Below are 22,461 nucleotides of genomic sequence, written 5' to 3'. Positions count from 1 at the left end.
GAACTCCTTGTGATTCCTCTGATCAAGATTTGGGAATTCTAGTGACGGGGTGGAATCCCTCCTCCCAACCTACTAGTTTCCTCTTCCCCCTTCCCTTCCTGGTATTTTATTCTTTGATCAAAGGGGTGAGACCAAGAAAGGCTAAAAAATCACCTTCAAATTCCCTGGTCTCAGGGGCTAGGGCGTCCCCCTCTTCCCTTATATTCGGGGAAGAGGTCAAACGATGCCACCCCCTTAATGGGTCAAAGGGGAGAAAAGATAGGGTCCATTAAGGGGGCCCTTATATAATGGGCCCCCTCATTAAAAAATAAAAAAGGGAAATAAAGAGATAAAAGAAGAAAAGAAAACAGAGAAGACTTGGGCACAAGGGAGGGGTTCCAAATTAGCTAAGGATCCATCCCTGTGATGACGACGAAGGACGTAGGGACGCATCGCGGATGTAACGAAAACACAACGATGGGACGAGGAAAGCACAAAACACGAGTGATAAGCCAAAAATAGGGGTAAAAACTATGCAATTTTTAGCCCTTGTCGTTGTGGATTTTGGCTTATGCAATAAAATTTATAAGAACTCCACTTAAGACGTATAGTGATAAGTACGAGTGTCGTCCAATGGAAGCTAGTAAGGAATTCGATTTGGTAATTATTGGTCGTTTCACTCTGATTAAACTGAATTTGATCTTCAATGAGGATCAAGTCACCCTAATTAGATGAGAATTTAGAAAGGGGGGTAGAAGAGTTGAGATGAATAGAAGAAATATGGAGCTCTAGATTGGCTTCTTTTATCCTAATAAAAGGATCCAAGAGGTCAATTAGAGAGGTTAAAAGGGAATTTTTAATTTGAATTTGGTTTGTTTTTGCAACTTTGATAATTCAAAACTGAAATGGGGGTAATTTAATCTCCTAAGAATTAAAACTAATCTTTTTAGAGTTTTTCTTTCGAATGCAGCTGAATGCTTAGTTCAATCCCTTGAATTCTCCTCTCAATCCTAATCAGGGCTTGTACATGCCGCTCAAGCCAACCGATTTAGAATTTCAGATCAAAACCAAGAAGAAGAAACAAGAAATTGAACTAATCTCATTCAAAATGCACAAATCCAAATACAATCAAGGAAAAAGGGCCAGATAACTTGATCCAGGGTGGGACTCCTCTCTGTCTTGCAGCTGTGATAGAGAACCATCAAGAATGAGCTCCCCCTCTCGAAATTTAGCTTTTATACTTAGGTTATATGGTAAAAATCATCATTTTACCCCCGTTTAGTACTTAATATTTATCTATCAATATAGGCTAGATCTGAATGATCCAACTGTACAGATAGAAAGAGGGGATCAAGACGAACAAATCCATAAAAAATCATCTCAATCGGACTTCAGGATCAAAAGTTATTAATAAATCAATTTTAAACCAATTTAATCCATTGGATTTAAAATTGATTTATTTATTAGTTTCGTTTTTAAACACGCAATGACGTGTCGCTCTCTCATTGGCTGGCGCATTTTGAATCCTCTTTTTTGCAGAAAAGTCCTTAAAAAGCCTGGAATTGCTTTTGGACGCCGCCCAAAAGTAATTGCGTATATGCCCCTGGCGCACTCTCTCTCCTCCGATTTCTCCTAAAACATTAAAAATATATTTTAAAAATTGCAATAAAACCCTGTAAATTTTTAAATTGGATCTTTATGCCTGCAGTGGCGACCGAGAGCTGTTTTCAGGGTCTTTTTGCAACGAAAGTTTGCAAAAAGGCCCTTGAAAGTTTGAAAATAATAAAAATACTTCTTTTTCTATTATAAATATACTTTTTTTCCTTGAAATAAATACATTTCATCTTCAAATAAATCTCATAAAAATCCTAAAAATTCGTAAAAAAATTCTAGAAAATTCACTGATTCATTCCCATGCTGATAAATGTCGAAATAAAATATTAAATATGCCATTTTCATTCAAAAATAATTATTTCGAGCTTCAATAAATCCTTTAAAATTCATAGAATTAACAGAAAATTAGGAAAAATCAGAAATCACTAGAAAACACTATTTTCATGTAAATATATGATAACAATCCCATTTTATGCTCTTTAAATGCATAAAATCATGCTAATAACATGAAATAAAGACATAAATTAGGGTGTTATCAACGAGAAAGAACGAAGGAAACAAAAGGTGATAAAGCGACCAATTTCACCCGTTCTTCGACGATGGTGGTGGGCGACGCGGATGACGTCATCGGTGATCTTTGATGGCGTGTACCAACAAAAGCATTAGTTAAATCCTGTAGGTAAGAGTATTATATCACTATCAAAGAGAGAGTCAGAGATAATTTTACATGACATCGCGAATAGTATAGTTGAATAAGTTATCTTTAATCACTTGGGAGATGGGTTGAATACAGACTTCATCAAACATAGAAAAAATGCTTGGAGGTTTGGGATCACCTTTTTGATGGATATTATGTGGTCGTCAAGCCAATCACACCACCATGTTCATTTAAGTTCATTGAATAAAATATTTACGTTCATTATTATTTTGTGTGATGTGTATAATGAAGTCCTTGAATATGTGTAATGAGGTAGTGAATTATGATGAGATCATAATACTCCTCAAACATGTATTCCAAATATTCCAAATATTCATATTTGATGGATAGTCAAGACATACATCTAATTATACAGATAGAATAACACTAGTTGATCCTATTTATAGGATAAGTATAGTTGATCTTGTGGCTTTTAGTGTGGCAACACTAAGGGCAGATAGTGGGTGCTCTTTGGAGAAAGAGTTCATCGAATTGATCCGTATGAATTCCTAAATGATATCATACCTAAACACCGATCAGTTTGATTCATGTCACAGTTGTATAAGTGATCCATTGACTTGAGACACCAAGGACATCTCGTGGATGGACGACTACATTTTGACTATGACTTATGAGCCTCTAATCATGGGATTCGGACAAGTCATTGCTCAGAACTAGTAAGAAGCTCACAGAGACTATGAGTGGTCAAGGTGGGATCATCTGCACTCTGTATAAGAGGAGTAGACTCAAGGAAGACGATGCAAAAAATCCCTAGTTAGGGTAGTGAGGATACTAGAGAAGGTGCTCTCTAATGAACCCCGTTATGCATCAGTACTAATCAAATGACAAATTAGGGTTTGAGGATCAACCATACCCTAAGTCGTTCGAGAGTTTCGCGCGGGCGATGGATTATACATATACGTTAACTGATGACGGTAAAGGTTCCATGAGAAAGTTTGTGAATATTCGGTATCTTCTAGAGCACGTGATGGCGGACGTCGTCTCGACGTCGTCCGGTCGTCACCGAGGGTATGGGCTCAGTGTCGTTTCACTAACTAATCGGACTACGACAAAGGTCGTCGTCCGATGTATGTGAGTGGACAGATGAAAATGACGGATAAATGAACGAGGCCCTATATAGTACGTGCGTGCGCCGACGAGCGGTGTTGCCGTTCCAGAGCAATGACAGGTCGCCTGAGTGACGCCTGACGGGCCTCCTGAACCTCACCCGAGAGAGTCGAGGACGAGTACGTCGCCGAACGGGAAATTCCCGCTGATGTGCTCACACGCGTCGGGTGTTCCCGACTCGTACCGAACGGGTAAAGACCCTCAAATGATATCGTCGTTATCTCAATCTGTATCACGCTCACCTATCTAACCCAAGCGTGGAGGAGGCAATATGAAAGTATACTGAAGAACGTAAAGGACGTAAGGAAAGCGAGTGAGAGAAATACCGTCGTCGCGCTAGCGACTAACGCTCGTATTCGGAGATCCGTAGAGGTGCAGAAATTCGGAACGCAGTCAGGAGATGTCGAAGATGGGCCGCAGGAGAAACCATCACCTGCAACAGCTCGCACGTAGTGGATAGGCGACCAATCAGGACAACGCCGATCGTAGGATCCGATGACGAGCACGGGCCGCACTCGCAGAGCGTTACTGGTCAGAACGGTCACCGCCGGTGGGAGGGTAGGGTGATCGGTTGGTGGCATTTCTGTGACGGGATGAGCCGATGGGCAGATGATGGGGAGAAGGAAGCGTTGAGGTGGTGGGATGAGGAAGTAAGGGGGGTGAACGGGGTAAGGGGAGTTAGCACAACGTGGATAAGTAAATGTTGGACGCAAGGAGTGAGAATGGGGAAGAAGTCAAGAGTTGGAAGAGTCGAGGGGTGATAGGTGGGAGAGTGGGGTCGAGAGATGTGGGAGTGATGGAAGAGTCAAGGTGGAAAGGAAGGGGATTAGTGGAAGAGTCAAGTGGTTGTGGGAGAGAGAGAATGGGAATGAGAAGATGGCGAAGGTGAAATTGCGAGAGGGAAACGGGGACGGTGGGAGGTGGAAAGAATGGGCGGACTGTCGTCATGCAGGTGAGAAGATGGCGGTCAGAAAAGAAAAGAAAGGGGGGAAACGACGGCGTGGATGCGAGGAGGAGAAAAAAAAAAGTATCGACAGAGAGGCACGACGGAAGTTCGCGGGAGGAAGAATTAGCGCGGGGAAAAGAAAAGAAAGGAAGGCGGGGGCGCAAGGGTGAACTTCAGGGGGTAGAAAGGTCGCGGTTAGAAACCTGCGAGATGCTGTGTCAGACGGGAAGAGACGGAGCGACGTAGCAGAGAACGGGGCGGAAAGAAAAGCATGGCCGAGCGGAAGCAACGACCGCGTGGGAAAGGATGAGGGAAAGATGCGGGGAGAGAAATCGGTGGCGGGGAAGGTTGAGGCGTCGGTAAGAGGTACGGACACGGCGTGACGGACGCGGGGAGTCCGACGGCAGCGCTGCGGGTCTACGGTGGGGGAACGGTGGCGTATCGGCTGGGAGTCTTCTCTTCTTTCTTCTTCCTTTCTTCTTCTCCTTCTCTTCTTCTTTTCCTTCTCTTCTTCTTCTCTCTCTTCTTCTTCTTCTTCCTTTTCTTCTTCTTCTTCTTCTTTCTTCTTCTTCTTCTTCTTTCTTCTTCTTCCTTCCTCTCACGAACGTGACTCTTCCACTTCTTAAAAATAACTGTCAATTTTGGAAAGAGTGGTCTTGGGCGCCCACCTCTTCCCCTTATATAATGGTTGAAGGTGGGCCCCCTTTTAACAACAAAGAAATAACAGAAAAATAGGAAGATAATGGGCTTGTCAGGCCCATGTGAGGGGAAGACGTCCTCATCTGGGCTCTTCCCCTCACTACACGATGACGCATAAGATACGAAACGAAACGAAAAAAAATGAAACAAAAGCGAAAGGGGAAAAGTGGCAGCTCCGAAGGTGACGTGCGCGCGCGTCATGCCGAGTATTTGAACTCGGGGTCGCGTGTCGCTGCGGCGGCTCGTCGTGTCGGCTAGACACGTGGCGGTGGCAGGCTCGATGACGACGGTGGTTCCTCGCGTGCAGGCTCGATGACGTCCGGAGGCTCCTCGCGTGCTGGCTCGATGACGTCCGGCGGCTGCTCTCGTGTTGGCTCGATGACGTCCGGTGATGCTGCGCCATCAGCACGAGGTGTAGCTTAGCACCCCACGAGCTGGAAACTTAACCTATCGATTTGGTTAAATCGATCCTTATTTAATTAATCTATATGTTTATAAAGTTAATTAATAAGGTTGGCTAATAATTTTTATTGGGCCACTAAATTTATTAACTAAAATGAAACATGGGCCTAGAGGGTCTCACAAATAATATCATAAGGATTATGAATCGATTCATACACTTCCGCATCATGGAAACCATATTTTCCATGGTTGAATCAAGGCAGATAACCCAACAAGGCTTGGATGCTTCAAGTGGAGCAAGGCTTGTGGATTCAAGTCTTGTTCCTACACTATTTGTGTAATAAGGCTATGTGACTTTTTCCTTGTTTCATAAGCTGAAAATAGATACTTCTAATTAACATAGGTTAAAAATAATATATTTTCCAAAATACTTAGAAAGACCATGCATAGCAGTTTTAAACAGCTTTTGATTTATTTTATTTGTTATTCAATACTTCCACATCTTTCTATTGAATTACTTCAATATTCCAATTGTACAATTTAAAATTTTATAGAATGGCAACATTTCCAGCTACAAACACAAATATTCTGAAAACTTCAACTGCAAAAGATAGATCCTTATGAAAATAAGAGTGAATAAGATATTTCCAAAAAATATGGAATTCTCATTTTAGATTTTTCTTGCGAGTTCTGTGCCCTTATTGGTATCATTCAGCCGAGATACCATTTTGAAGGAAATTCTCAGGGAAAATATTTTATACAACTTCGATTGGTATGAAAAAAATTAGGAAGAAACCATAGAACTATGACTCAAAAAAGATACTAGAATATGATGCAAACTAAAGATGAAGAGTCTAGAAGATGACGCAAAAAAGACTAGGATATGATGCAAACTGAACTCAAACATGCTTCATTCAAAGCTATGCATGAACAATGTGTATTCGTGTGATTTTCCTGCACGCTTTTTAGCGACCTTGTTGATGTACCACAAATAATGCATGCAAATAATGCATGAAGTTATCATTGAATGAACATGCATTTTTATGTTAAATGTCATTTTTATACAATCATTCGTTCATTATGTAAAATGTCATATTTTTAATGGGTTTTTGCATTGCTAAAAAAATTGTACGAAACTTGTTGATTAAGTAGAGGGAAAATTAAAAAATAATGAATATATAAAATAAAAAATTAAAGGCAAGGCTCCTAAGGAGCCGCCAAGGTGCAGCCAAGGCCGCCACCTGCAGCCACGGCCAAGGCCACAGCTGCACATCGGCAACCGCAAGTACAGCCAAGGCCAGCCCCTCTAAAGCAGCCCCAAGGTAAGAAAGGCCCACACCCAAGGTAAGTCCATGTTACTTCAATTCAAACTACTATTGATTTTGGAATTTATATATTTCTCTCGCTTTCTAAAACAACCAATATGGGATTGAGCCACAGATGGGCAAAAGTAGGATCGCAGCCCATCGGGACACAATCTTAAGAAAAATACAAACAGAATCAGACAGGGCTTCAAGCCATCGATTTGGTTCAGGCTTTTCTTAAAGCTGTTGATATAATCTTGACCGTCAATCTTCTTTTTGAAGATCGAACGGTCAAGATGAGCTCCTTATATTTTTTCTTGTTTTTCTATTGCTTTTAGGTGACAGCTCAACAGGCGCATTGTCGTGGACAAATCAGATGCGCACACATGTGCAATTGGCGCTGATGTGGCACCACTGACGAAGCATGGTCCATAATACTCTCAATCATCTTCCTCCCGCCGTCGAATTCGTTGTCAGATACTTCACTCCGGTGACCAGAAGGCAGATTTCCGTCAATTCGCTGCCGGAGACTGCGCCAAAATTGTCCCATACCGGAAGGTCATTGGATCATTCCTGACCTATAAAAATGATTTAATTTTCCAGAAAAACAATCTTTGGCCACCGGAAATTCTGAATTGATCTTTTTGAAATAAAATCAACGGGGGAGAAGATCCTCTTGGTTTGTCTCTTGTCCCTTGGATCTCTCGCTCAACGGCGGTGACAGAGTCGTTATCTGAAGGGGGATTAGAGAGGGAGAGTAGTGGAAGATGGAGAAGACAAGAAGACTTTCCTGAAGGATGACGTGGCCGGAATAGAGAGCAGTCGGCAACCTCCATCCACCGTCAAAATCCAGTAAGTAATTTCAAATTGCTTTATTTTTTAGTTGATATATTATCAACTATAAGAACTGATTGAGGAATGATCCTCAATATATTTCTCAAAATCGTAGTAATTCGATTTCGAGCAAAAGAGTAAAAATAACCAAAAATCTCCATTAAGGCATTTCGATGAACACCCTTCATGCAAATCCTAAAGTTGATCTTTTAAAAATAATTTAAATATTTTCAACCCAATCAAAAATCTCTAAAAAATACAATAAAATCTAGGAAGATATACTTCCTATTTTATATACACCTTAAGATAAAATACCTCAATATCCATATAAATCCAATTTCTTCTTTGAGGTATTTTATCAAACATTTTGTCTTCAATATTTTTCTCTTAAAATTCCTCTACCAAATGACTTTTATAAATTCTCCAAAAATTCCCTAAAATCACGAATATACCTCTAATATATATATATATATATATAATTTTAGGCCTAAATAGAATCTTTATGGAGGACTTCCTCTATAAATCACTATTAACTTATTTCTTGTTCTCTCTTAGACATTACAACAAACACCTAGTGGTGTTTGCTTACTCTCCTACTCATTAGTTAAATTTGACTCTAAGATCCAATCCCTGTGGAGACGAACTTACTCTCACTTATACATCTTTGAGTAAGTTTAAAAATTAAAAAAATTATTTGATTGAAACAAAAAGAATAACAATGACAAATTAAACATCTCATTTCGCTTCGTCACATGTAAGTTCCACATGTTGTGTTCTTATTAAGTCTACAACTCCTTTAAAAAACACAAAAAATCCTATGTGATTCAAGGTTTATGAAAACTCAATGAAACTACACGTGTCATGTTCAAAATATCATAATGTCTCATTAGAATCATTGGTTCTTCTTGGATTCAGAAGGAATTCCTGCCCACTAGTTATAGTTTGATCTCCTTTTCTTCATAGATACTATCAATAAAAAATGTCAGCGAGGAGTTGTAGATGACACACTATCATACTATGTTGTACTTGAAAACACATCTCATATTTCTAGCAGGAACACCAAAAAATTACTATCCGTTTGTTTACAACTAAAATGATTACTATCCTTTTTAATTGGTCTATTGTTCATTGTTTACAACTGGTTTAGCCCTGTCATGTACCCAGAAAATATTTTTTTCTGTTTCTACAATTAGAGACACTGTTACAAATATTTTGCTCCAGTTCATTAGAATCTATTAAAGGAGAGATAATCTTTGAAATGAATTGAATTTGATTTAACCTTTTTTGTGATACTGGACATCCCTCGTTATTCATGCTATTAAAATATATAAAATAATATATATTTCATACTTACGAACAGTCAATGGAAAACAAAAAAATATTCATTTCTTGTTTTTCATTTCCATTCATTTATCCTTACAAGAATTAAATTACATAGGAAATAGTAACCATCATATTTTCATATTGGAGGCATTAGAAGGCGCTCCACGAATAATACAGGAGCTGTAATAAATAGATGGAAATGCCAAGCACTCCAGACCAATCTCTCTTTCTCTCTCTCTATCTCTATCTCCATTGTCATTTTCTTTTTTATTTATTATTATTATTATCATTTCTCTACTCTCCTTCATTTTCATTTTTATTTTCATCAACCTCTTTGGCATTGTCTCTATTATTTTCACCATTATCTCCACCCAAATCATCATATTTTCTATTCTTCAACATAATCATTATTGTACTTTTCTTATTCAAAATAATAATAGAATCATTATTCTTCTTCTAATTATTATTCATCATCTTAATAATAATGTTCTTAATCCACTTCATCATCAGCACTTTCTACTGTTTGTTCAACATAGTCCAAGGGCATTGAATTAAAGATGAAAGTCGGGTTCAGCGAACATCAACCATTATGTTAACATCAACGTCACTGAGCCACGTTGATGACGACCGTTGGTCGGTGTCTTCAGTGTTTAAGCATGTCCCATACATGATTTATGGAACATAAGACAGAGGAAACTGCGGTGTATAAGTTAGTCATATCTCTTGTCCCGTCACATGTCCCTGGGTTTTGAGAAAATCAATCACAGTTGTGTCGCACGTCGTGTGTCCTTGTCATACGGGACGTAAGATCATATGGGCAAATTATTTTTTTGCTCCTTAGCTCGTCTCTCTCTCTTTTAGTGTCTATGTATCTTTCTCTCTCTCCCTTCCTCTCTTTATTTCATCATTTAAAAATCGGCCATCCCATTATGTCACCCATCAGCAATATTAAATCATGACATCGGTCACCTTAAGATCTTCTAAAACGTCATCCGTCACCGTCACTAATGACGTAACGGATGACGTTTACAAGTTGTAATAAAAATAATTTAAAGTAATTTCGGACGTCGTCAACGGGAATGGATTTCACGAAGGAGGAACAATCGGATTTAAATCTAGAATTGGCGTCCGTCTTTCCCGCCTGTCTTATAAGTAGATCTGCATATCGATTATATGTCCCTGAACTTATCATCGAGTAACGGTTTCCCGCCTTCTGCATCCAAGAGGGCGCTAACCGTTTCAACAATTATCGTAAAAACCCAATGAAAGATAAAAATAAGTTATATGACCCAGATAAAATATTATTAGACAGAAGGCTTAATCTTCTGGCGCGCAGTGAGAGTGTATATTATATGTTGAGGGGTTCAAAGAATTAAAAAGAATATTTTGTTGGGTTAATCGGGCATGTGCAAAAAAATTTGAAAGTTCTTATCAGTCATCTCTGTTCTTCCCTCCTCAGGTTGTTACGTAGCTTCTTTGCGTGTGTAGGAAGAGAAATCTTCAGGAATTCTGGATTCTTCGGCTGAATCCATGTTCTTCATCTGTTCTAGCATTGTCTGCGCAGATTTCTCTCTCGAGTGGTGCGGAAATGTCCCTTTGATCGTCGCGGGAGAGTCTTGATGCGATTTTTTTGTGTTTCGTGATTTCCTATAGTGGTTTTACCGGCGTTAATGGCTTCCGGAGAGCCGCGAAAGTTGGCGCTGAGCAGGGATTTAATATTTGTCGTGATGCAGTTCTTAGAAGAGGAGAAGCTGACCGAAGCCCTTCACAAGTGAGCTTTCCTAGGGCTCGCGGGTTTCTTTGGCTTCTGAATTGTCTTTTGTTCTTTTGCTTTTGGTTGTTTGTGTTTGCGAGAGATTTTCTTATAGCTGTGAGTTGTACGGCTGCAGATTGGAGCAGGGGACTGGCTTTTTCTTTAATATGAAGTACTTTGAAGAGAAGGCCATGGCTGGGGAATGGGATGAGGTTGACCGTTATATCTCCGGATTCACGAAGATGACCGATAATACATTTTCAATGAAGATTTTCTTCGAGATCAGGAAGCAGAAATACTTCGAAGCGCTTGACATGTTGGGTTTTCCCATCTTCGTTTTTGAAATTTCTTCTCGGAAGAACTGAGTTCCGCGTTCATTTATTTCAAATTTTGTTCTTTATTATTTGGCCTTAATTTGAATTCTTGGGTTCCAGGGAAGACCGCTCGCAGGCTGTAGATAGACTGATGAGAGATTTGAAAGTTTTCTCGACGTACAATGAAGTCATATACAAAGAACTCACGGAGCTTCTCCTGCTCGACAACTTCAGGTGGAATTTTCCTTGTATTTCCAACATTTTGTTGCGGAGATTTCGAACTGCGCCACCTCTTTCTAATCTAACATTAATCTCTGATATATTTCCCTCAACATTAAGAATTTTAGTTATTTGTGACCATGAGTAAGTTACACTTTCTGAATACTTAAAAGCAACTATGTAAGGACTTCACAAATTACTCTATGATCAGAATTTTTCAATGAGTCCTCTTCTCTGCGAAATTGTTCAATTTTTTTAAGTTTCAATTTTTCAATTTTTATACTTTGTCCTGAACCTTCTTCTATCAAAGTTTTATTTAGTAGTCCGAATCTGGATAAACCAAGGAATTATATCCAGAAATTTCTGGAGACGGTAATACATGAATTCAGTAATTTTCCCCCTCCGACGTTTCAATCAGAACTAGTGAGGGTTCCTGTGTATAAGGGGACTACAACCTGGTATAACTTTAGACTATATTCCCTTTGGTTCTTTGCTTCGAAAATTCTTTCTCCAATCTCTGGTTTCGTCAAGTCAATTAGCTCACAGTGCCGTTTTTCATGATTCAGTTCTTACTAATGTATAAAAATATCTTATTTGACATTTATCACGTTCTCTCGGTGCAGGGAAAATGAAAAATTGGCCGACTATGGTGACACAAATTTTGCTCGTAACCAAACAATCACAAAGGTTAAGGAACTCATCCAAGAAAATCCTGCATTCGAGGGAAAGCTAACTTTCCCCGATATGAATTCTGGGAGATTGCGGACTCTGGTCAACCAAAGGTAACTTGGTTGCGGATACTGGTTCCCTGATTTATGGATTTTGCATCCATGTTATTTTGTTGATTATTTTTGTTTTTGGTTATGACAGCTTGAATTTTCAACACCTGCAATGTCGTAATAATAAATGTAATTCACATAAAGCCCCCGGTATTGAGACATTATTCACAGATCATACTTGTGAACCACCAAAACCTGTGGCTGCACATCGCCCTCGGGCTACCAAGCGCAATCCATTACTTGTTCTTGGACCTGAAATTGTATGTTCCGGGCATTCCATTGTGTTTTTTAAAATACAAATTAGGATATGAATTACATATTAATAATTTTTTTCTCTTGGCGTAGCCATTATGCGCTGATATGGAGACCGATGCCACTCATCTGCCATTTCCGACGCAAAGAATGTTGCTCCCTCTTACTGCCCCTTATCAGATTGCGCCAGAAGCAAGTCACCAATATCAAGGTCTGAATCTTTTAAGGGAATATATAATGGGTTCATAATATCTCATTTTAATTACTCCAACTTTTCTCATGCCAACTGAATAGTTCGACAGGATCTCATCGATTTTCTTGAGCATGTAGGTAAGACCTCATATAGAATATTTGTAATTGTTTGGGAATAAACTTCATGAAATATCACTGATTTTGGATTTTTAAACTAGTACGACATGTTTCTCCTGGAACCTAATAGTTTTCACTTACTGGCACTGATTTTTTTCAAGTCGCCGAGGATAAAAATTGTGAAAAACACTCAAAGAGCCTGTCACGTAGATTCTGGTGTTTACTCTCAGGGGTTAGAAATACTCACGCTTCTCTGATTGACTTCATACGGGTTAATAATGTGCATCATTCGCCCTCTTGAAGCAATGTTAAGTATAATTTCTCCATTCGAATGCGGCCAAAGCAGACCTGCTATCTTTATCTTTTCCCTATGTTGATTTCAGGTTTACCATTTCCAAATCAACTTCAATTGAATCATGTCACATAATTTGGTTCTTACAGACTATTTCTAAATGTTTGATCCGCACCCGCCCGAGTGCAACCAGTATCAGCGAATTTCTTCTTAGACAATGTCTCCATAAAATCGTATGACGAAATTTTCAATAAAATGTTCTGAATACTTAAACCTTTGTAGATTGAATAGCATTATCTTCGTCACTGAGTCTAGTTGTTTTTCTCTTCTCTCTTCTTCCAGCGCCTGTTTCTAAACGCCCAGGAAACCCACCAAGCTTGGGACATCATCAAAAAATGGATCCTAACCAATTGATGAAACTTGACGAGGTATCGAACGGTTATTAATATAGTACGCCACCAGAACAAAATTCGACAATTTCAGTTTGAATATTTTCGCAGTCTACAAGATCTTTAGCGGATTTTCCAAGAGCGGTTGTTCGTACAATTAACCAGGGTTCTATGGTAACAAGCATGGATTTTCATCCGTCTCATCACACTTTTATTCTAGGTAAGCAAAATCTTGTCACACTCTACTTGAGGATCTATAATAGTATCTTAGAAATAATTCATTATTTTCTGTTAGTGGGTACTGAAAGTGCTGCAATTGCACTCTGGGAAATTGCATTGCGGGAAAGGCTGGTTTCTATACCATTTAATCTATCGCCTCCGTCAGTTCTATCATTCTTATGCCAGGTTAGTTCCTCCCCATTTCTGTGCACCAATTCCATGTGTGGCCCTGATAAAAGTTTTTTATTGTAAATTCTTAGTGCGAGTTAAATCATGACTACAACTTGCATCATAATTTGACCATTGAAATCGTTTGTCATCTCGTGACATAGTGAACAAGTTAGGGTGCAGAAGAGAGAAAGAGAGCAGGAAGAGGCAACAAAACCAAAAACCTTATTAACAGATTCAATTGCATTTGAGGTTTCCTGCCCTTGTATAGGGAATTAGGGACAGGGACATCACATTAATGAACTTCCCACAACTAGCTGTTAGTTTATGAGACATAAAGCTGGTATACGTTTTCCTTGGTTTTTAGTATGATTTTCTAATTAATCAGGCTGATATTCTCTATGGTTCTCCCATATCGGTTACCAAAGTGGTGTGGAATGCTGAAGGAGACCTGGCAGGTACGCCAATCTCTCTTCTGCATCGGCGTCCTTTTTTTTGGGTCATATAGTCCTCAAATTTTAATTTATCTCTCAGGAGTTGCGTTTAGCCGACACATAATCCGATTATACAGTTACCAAGAACCAAATGTTTTTCTGAAGACGTTGGAGGTTTGAACGTCGAGTTTTCTTTCTTAAGTATTTCTTTATTATGTTATTAAAAGTCTTTATTATGAACAGATGCAAGCTCATGTCGGCAGAGTCAACGACATTGCGTTCTCCCATCTGAACGAGCAGGCTTGTGTGATATCTTGCGGAGACGACAAACTTGCAATAGTACGTCTAGTTCAGAACAAAACTGACCGAAATGCTGTTTCGTCCTGTTTCGTCCGTCCTTTTCTAGCATGCGTCATCCGTCCACTTCTTACCTTTCTTTTGTGCCAACCAGGTCTGGGATTTGCAAGGTAGGAATTTGTTCACGTTCAGAGGTCATGATGCTCCTGTACTCTCTCTCTGTACTCATCGTAAGCGCCACATTCAGGTACTTAAGAAGCGGTATTTTGTCAATTTCAGTCCAACAGGTATAGTTCAGGTACGCGGACGGGACGATTTTTCATCCCCGGACGAAAAAATCGTCCCGTCTGAGGATATGGACGAATTTGGGGACACAAATTCGTCCCGAGGACCACCGGATGGGACGGTTTCCATCCCGTGGGACGAAAAAACCATCCGTCCGGAGGTCTCGGACGATGGACGTATGGATGTGGACGAAAAACCGTCGGATTCACATCGGACGGGTGAGATCTCGCCACATGGCCTGGCGATGACAATTTGCATCAAGGTCCTTGTGTTTTTTCGCGCGTGCAAACTGATGCTGCTCAGAATTGCATTTGCATTCTCTCTCGTCTATATTTCCCTTAAAATACTTAGAAAAATCTATATTAATATGTTAAAAATATAAAATGGGTTTTTTTAGTCCGGAACAAATTTCGGGATGAAAATTCATCCTGGGAGGACTGGACGGGGCAAAAAACTGTCCAACAATTATTGAGGGGACGGTTTTTTTGTCGGTGGACGAAAAACCGTCCTGCCCTTCGTCCCTGAGCTAACAGCTGACGTAGGACGGGGCGAAATTCGTCCGGTCCCGTCCGTCCACGTCCGTACCAACAGGGTTTCATTTTTTTCTTTGTGGAATATCCAAAATATCGAGCGATGATTAAATTCAAGAATATTTTGCCTTTGGCGTTGTCCGTGGTGGTCGAAATAGGTTATCATGTCAACTGCGGTCAATGGAAAAATAAAATCTTTTCTCAACGACGATCCGAATGCCCGGAGTGACATAGCCGACGCCCCTGGAAGCTGCTACTCTATGATGCTCTACAGCCCAGATGGATCGAGGTATAGGGTTTAGGGTTAAATGTTTGAGTTTGGGGTTTTAGGATTTTGGGGTTTACTATTAATTACTCAAAATTTCTCTTGTTTTGTTCATTTTACAGATTATTCTCGTGTGGGACTGGTAACGAGGGAGACTGTTTCCTCAATGAATGGAACGAGAATGGATCGATAAAGAGGACATATCATGGATTTCAGAAGAAATCGAGGGGCCATATGCAATTCGACATCATGAAGAATCGCTACCTGGCGGTGGGCCAGGATCATCAGATAAAAATCTGGCGCGTGGACGAAGTCAACATGCTGACTAGCTACGACGCCGGCGGTGGACTACCCGTAAGATTACTGGATTCATACAACATTAATCTTTCTAATTTAGCATCATTTTTAGTGTTAAATAATTTTGACGGTCAACGCAGGACCTACCATGCCTGAGATTCAACAAAGAAGGGAATCTCCTAGCCGTCGCCATGAAACTCATCGGCTTCAAGATTCTCGCTAACCTGGACGGTTGCAAGGCTATAAAACAGAAATTAGATGAACGTCGCAAATACTCGGAAGATCTCAAATACTCGGAAGATCGCCTGAATCAACACAAGGTCCCGGAGTTGCCTGAGATTTCGGACCCGTCAAAGTGGGAGTTGTCTGAAAAATAGCTTTTGAATTTTGATTGATTTCTTGTGAAAATTTTGTAGTTTGCGTGGAATCCAACGACTCTTCAGATCGTTGAGAATCCCAAATCCTCGGAAGATCGCCCGGATAAAGACAAGGTATCGGAGTTGCCTGAGATTTCGGACCCGTCAAAGTGGGTATGTCTGAAAAATAGCTTTTGAATTTTGATTGATTTCTTTTGAAAATTTTGTAGATTGCGTGGAATCCAACGATTCTTCAGATCGTTGAGAATCCCAAATCCTCGGAAGATCGCCCGGATAAAGACAAGGTATCGGAGTTGCCTGAGATTTCAGACCCGTCAAAAAGGGAGTCGTCTGAAAAATAGCTTTTGAATTTTGATTCATTTCTTTTGAAAATTTTGTAGTTTGCGTGGAATCTACCGACTTTTCAGGTCGTCGAGAATCCCAAATCCTCGGAAGATCGCCCGGATAAAGGAAAGGTATCGGAGTTCCCGAGATTCCGGACCCGTCAAAAAGGGAGTCGTCTGAAAAATAGCTTTTGAATTTTGATTCATTTCTTTTGAAAATTTTGTAGTTTGCGTGGAATCCATCGATTCTTCAGATCGTTGAGAACCCCAAATCCTCCGAAGATCGCCCGGATAAAGACAAGGTAGCGGAGTTGCCTGAGATTTCGTACTCGTCAAAAAAGGAGTCGTCTGAAAAATAGCTTTTGAATTTTGATTGACTTCTTTTGAAAATTTTGTAGTTTGCGTGGAATCCACCGACTCTTCAGATCGTCGAGAATCCCAGATCTTCGGAAGATCGCCAGGATAAAGACAAGGTCCCGGAGTTGCCTGAGATTTCGGACCCGTCAAAAAGGGAGTCGTCTGAAAAATAGCTTTTGATTGATTTCTTTTGAAAATTTTGTAGTTTGCGTGGAATCTACCGACTTTTCAGAGCGTCGAGAATCCTAAATCCTCGGAAGATCGCCCGGATAAAGACAAGGTGTCGGAGTTGCCTGAGATTTCGGACCCGTCAAAGTGGGAGTAGTCTGAAAAATAGCTTTTGAATTTTGATTCATTCTTTTGAAAATTTTCTAGTTTGCTTGGAATCCACCGACTCTTCAGATCGTTGAGAATCCCAAATCCTCGGAAGATCGCCCGGATAAAGACAAGGTAGCCGAGTTGCCTGAGATTTCGTACCCATCAAAGTGGGAGTTGGCTGAAAAATAGCTTTTGAATTTTGATTGACTTCTTTTGAAAATTTTTGTAGTTTGCGTGGAATTCACCGACTCTTCAGATCGTCGAGAATCTCAAATACTCGGAAGATCGTCTGAATGAACACAAGGTCCCGGATTTGCCTGAGATTTCGGACCCGTCAAAGTGGGAGTCGTCTGAAAAATATGTTTTGATTCGTTTCTTTTGAAAATTTTGTAGTTAGCGTGGAATCCACGGACTCTTCAGATCGAAGAGAATCCCAAATCCTCGGAAGATCGCCCGGATGAAGACAAGGTAGCCGAGTTGCCTGAGATTTCGGACCCGTCAAAAAGGGAGTTGTCTGAAAAATAGGTTTTCATTCATTTTTTTTGAAAATTTTGTAGTTTGCGTGGAAACCACCGACTCTTCAGATCGTTGAGGATCCCAAATCCTCGGAAGATCGCCCCGATAGAGCCAAAGTCTCGGAGTTGCCGGTGAAAGCCAAGGTCTCGGACCTGTCAAAGTGGGAGTCGTCTGAAAATTTTTCTTTATATTCGTTTTTGATTCGTTTCTTTTTGAAAATTTTGTAGTCCGCGCGGCGACCACCGACTCGTAAGATCGTTGAGAATCCCAAACCCAAGGTCCCGGAGTTGCCTGAAATTTCGGACCCGTCAAAGTGTCGTGTCGTCTCCACTAGCGATTCTGACAGCGCAGTAAGTGAACCGGATTTCCGATTTGATCATCATTCGAATAAGTCATTTGATCATCATTCATCTTCGCAGGTTTGCGGGCTTCTTTACGAAAGTTTCGCAAATGGGTTGCTGGTGCTTGGCTCGGACGGAATTCCGAGGCTCTGGAAATGGGCTCAAAACGAGCAGAATCCCAGCGGCAAGGTTAGATACCGCTGATTTCTCAATCTAATCAAAATTCTGTTCGATGTCAGAAGATCGACCTATCCGGTCGATCGAAATCAACCGCTGATTCCAACTGATCTAGCGAGTTAGAGCAATCGGATTAATCATCGCAGTTAGTGATGATCATTCGCATCAATCAAGTTCAGTCGTGGTGCTTGATTGCGGCGATCATTCAGTCAATTTAGATCTGTCCTTTCAAGGTCAAGGTGTTCAATCTAATTAGATCTTTCGATCTGATTCGTTCTCCGACACGCGCAAAATTTAGCCTTATTTTTAATTTTTTATTGCAAAGGCTACGGCTAACGAGCAGAACCCCAGCGGCAAAGTTAAGTACCGCTGATTTCTCAATCAATCAAAATTCTGTTCGATGTCAGAAGATCGACCTCCTTGGGATGTACCTCTCTAGATTCGAACTAATGCAGCGAGTACGATCAATCGGATAAGACATTAATCAACTTCGATCAAATTAGATCTTTCGATCTGATTCGATCTTCAACACGTGCAAATCTAAACCATATTTGAATATCCATTTGTGTGCCTACTCGCCTTTCTTCCTTTTTTGTCTTTCCTTGCTGCAAAATTTAACCTTCTTCGAATTTTTACCTTTTTTTGTCTTTCCTTACTGCAAAATTTAATCTTATTCGAATATTTTTACCTTTTTTTGTCTTCCCTTACTGCAAAATTTAACCTTATTCGAATATTTTTACCGTTTTTTGTCTTTCCTTACTGCAAAATTTAACCTTATTCGAATATTTTTACCTTTTTTTGTCTTTCCTTACTGCAAAATTTAACCTTATTCGAATATTTTCACCTTTTTTTTTTTGTCTTTCCCCCATTGAAAAGGCTACGGCAAGCGAGGCGCCGACGCAATTTCAACCTGCAAGCGATATCCTCATGACCAATGACAAGCCAGAATGCGAGTCCGAGACGGCCACCCCCTGCATGGCGATCTCCAACAACGGTTACTACATCGTTACCGCCTTCGGGGGGATGATCTCTCTGTTCAACTTGCTGACGTTCAAGGTAATCCAGTCCCTCCATTAACCTCTCCGTCCACGCGGCAGCTCATCCGCCGTTCGATTCTCAGGTCTTATCGAAGTTCAAGAACCTGCCCCCTCCCCCGAGATCAACATGCTTGGCCTTCTTCCCGGACGATAACAACACCATAGCCGTCGGAATGGAGGACGCCTCCATTTATGTGTACTACCCGAAGACGGATGAGAAGAAGAAGTTGATAACCCACCACCTCAAGCGCATCACGGGGATAACCTTCTCGTCCAAGCTCAAACTCATGGTCTCTTCCGGAGCCGATGCCAAGGTGATGATCAAATCTCGTCGCTGGTTTCGACGGCCAGGATTAAAAGTCAACCTCTTTGATGATTCCGGGTGCAGGTGTGTTTGTGGAGAACGGAGACTTGGGGGAAGAAGAAGACAGCTCACATTCAGCTGCCTCGGAAGGCGGTTGTTGGCGACGTGCGAGTGCAGTTCAACGTTGACCAGGTCCGCCTTCTGGCGGTGCATGAGACGCAGCTGGTGATCTTTAGCGGCCCCGATGCCGAGCGCCTGCATAAGGTACTATTTGGAATGGTGATTCTAGTGAGTAGTGTTATGATGGGTCGTCGTCGTCCTCGTCATTCATCCTCATCAGGATGATAACGATGCATTCGTTGTCGGCATCTCTGGTCGGATGACTTTGTGTTGTCTACTCTTTGGAATGGCAAGTCCAGTTGGTTGTGTTTTGATGAGTCATCGTCGTCCTCGTCATTCATCCTCATGAGGATGATTGTGATGCATTCGTCGTCTTCATCTCTCGTCGAATGACTTCCTATCCTCTACTCTGTGGAATGTTGATTCCAGCCTGTATTGTTATGATAGAGTTGTCATCATCCTCGTCATTCATCCTCACCGGGATGACTGCCATACATTCGTTGTCATCGTCTTTGGTTGGATGACTTCGTGCTGTCTACTCTTTGGAATGGCAAGTTCAGTTGGTAGTGTTTTGATGAGTTGTCATCGTCCTCGTCATTCATCCTCATGAGGATGATTGTTAGGCGTTCGTCGTCCTCATCTCTCTTCGGATGACTTCCTATCGTCTACTCTGTCTGATGACTGTCATGCATTTGTTGTCGTAGTCTCTGGTTGGTTACTTCGTGTCGTCTACTCTTTGGAATGGCGAGTCCAGTTGGTAGTGTTTTGATGAGTTGTCATTTTCCTCGTCATTCATCCTCACCAGGATGATTGTCATGTAATCGTCGTCGCAGTCTCTTGTTGGATGACTTAGTATCATCTACTCTGTGGAATGACGATTCCAGAAGGTAGTGATATGATGAGTTGCCATCATCCTTGTCATTCATCCTCACCAGGATGATTCTGATGCAATTGTGTTCGTCATCTCTTGTCGGATGACTTCGTGTCGTCTACTCTGTAGAATTGTGATTCCAGTCGGTGGTGTTATGATGAATTTCCATCATCCTCGTCATTCATCTTCTCCAGGATGATTGTGAGGCATTCGTCATCGTCATCTCTCATGGGATGACTTCCTATCATCTACTCTGTGGAATGGCAAGCCCAGTCTGTAGTGTTACGATAAGTTGACATCGCCCTCATCATTCATCCTCAACGGGATGATCGTCATGCCTTCATGGTTGTCATCTCTTGTTGGATGATTTCGTATCGTCTACTCTGTGGAATGAAAAGTCTAGTCTGTAGTGTTATGATGAGTTGTCATCATCCTCATCATTCATCCTCACCAGGATGATTGTCATGTAATCGTCGTTGTCATCTCTTGTCGGATGATTTTGTATCGTCTACTCTGTGGATTGGTGATTTCAGTCAGTGGTGTGATTTCAGTCGTCAATCATCTTCACCAGGGTGATTGTAATGTAATCATCATCATCATCTCTCGTCATGGTCATCTGAGACGACCATGATGATCCGAAGACAATACAAAGTCGTTATGGTCATCTGTCTATCAGAAGAGGAGCATGTAGATGACTGAATTGTCACTATCATCCAAGCTGTGACGATGATGGTGATTACTGTGGGCTTTTTGTATCATGATGATGGTATGATAGGTGGCGTTCTTTGCAGTGGCTGCCGCAGGAGCCGCTTCCGGCTGCCATATCGTCAGCGTGTTTCTCCTGCAATGGCGAAGTTGTTTATGCCTCGTTTTGTGATGGTGTTGTGGGGATCTTCGACACCGACAACTTGAAACCTAAATGCCGCATTATGCCGTCTGCTTACCTGCCTCATACTGTCTCCAATAGGTGCTCCCAAGTTCCACATATCATCTTTTTCTTCTTCATCTCGTCATCGTGATCATCATCATCAACAACACCATAATCATCTCCAGTATCTTCACGATCTCCAATATGGTCATCGTCATCATCATCATCCTCAATAAGCATATTATAAGTCATCATAATTTTCATCAGAAACTTCATCATTCTAAGGAGCATAATCATAATATATATTCACATCATTTTACAGTCATCATCTTTCTTTATCACCTCAACCAGCATAACCATCCTCATCATCCTCACCATCGTCATTTTCATTATCAGCTTTCCCATTATCATCAACATGAGACATCATCTTCATCATTTTTGTGGTGATCAACATCTTCCTTCATCGGAAACTGGAAATAATTTGGTTTTGGTTCTGATTCTTTAGTAGCCAGTCTGTGTCCCCACTGGTGGTGGCGGCAAACCCACTAGAGCCAAATCAGCTGGCTGTTGGGTTAACAAACGGCGCCGTGAAGGTGATTGAGCCGTTGGAGATGGAGACGGGATGGGTCTCCCCCCTCCCCAGTACCAATGACGTTGCAACTGAAAGAAATATGCCATCAGCAGATGTAACAGCGATGGTGGTGTCGTAGTCTGGCGCTGACGTGGCCCATAAGTCCCCGGAGATGCCTCATATGAACTGCACCTCCCGTTAGCAATTCTAGCTCACAAAATCTGTAAGTTTGCCTTACCCTGGGAATTAGTTTTTACGAGTGCCTGTAACATGTCCAAAGTACTAAAAAATCATATATACAGAAAGCTGAAATTCAATCCCATTGGAGCAGAATTTCAGAGGATTGAATTATGTCTTGCCTATCTAACTGCGTATATATATACCTATCTGCCTGTCCATCAATCTATCCATCCATTTACTTGTCTGTATGTCCCTCTGTCTATGTATAGGTTGGTTTCTCCATTTGCCCATCTATCTAACAGTGAATCTATCCATAAATATATCCCTCCCATCATCTATTGATGCATGGAGAGGAAGAGAGAGGAGATGAGGG

At 41.0% G+C, this 22,461-nt stretch overlaps 1 protein-coding gene across 1 annotated transcript; it reads left to right on the top strand.

Moving 5' to 3' along the window:
• Positions 1–10,581: 10,581 nt before the first annotated feature.
• On the top strand, positions 10,582–22,259 carry LOC144705721 (topless-related protein 2-like). Its single transcript, XM_078578547.1, has 31 exons — positions 10,582–10,697; positions 10,795–10,995; positions 11,114–11,227; positions 11,836–11,994; positions 12,083–12,251; positions 12,337–12,435; positions 13,345–13,638; positions 14,009–14,078; positions 14,155–14,228; positions 14,298–14,393; positions 14,506–14,598; positions 15,325–15,455; positions 15,554–15,785; positions 15,869–16,048; positions 16,145–16,219; positions 16,315–16,389; positions 16,486–16,560; positions 16,656–16,730; positions 16,827–16,901; positions 16,991–17,065; positions 17,161–17,235; positions 17,333–17,407; positions 17,497–17,571; positions 17,661–17,762; positions 17,847–17,969; positions 18,039–18,149; positions 19,014–19,193; positions 19,258–19,488; positions 19,563–19,742; positions 21,261–21,436; positions 21,843–22,259. The coding sequence occupies exons 1-31, from the start codon at positions 10,597–10,599 to the stop codon at positions 22,045–22,047; spliced, it is 3,996 nt and encodes a 1,331-aa protein (XP_078434673.1). The 5' UTR covers positions 10,582–10,596; the 3' UTR covers positions 22,048–22,259.
• The last annotated feature ends 202 nt before the right edge of the window (positions 22,260–22,461 follow it).

This window comes from Wolffia australiana, chromosome 1, assembly GCF_029677425.1.
Source record: "Wolffia australiana isolate 7733 chromosome 1, ASM2967742v1".
In the NCBI taxonomy this organism is placed as follows: domain Eukaryota; kingdom Viridiplantae; phylum Streptophyta; class Magnoliopsida; order Alismatales; family Araceae; genus Wolffia; species Wolffia australiana.
The sequence above is the reverse complement of the archived record's forward strand: the minus strand, read 5'-3'. Positions and strand labels throughout refer to the sequence as shown.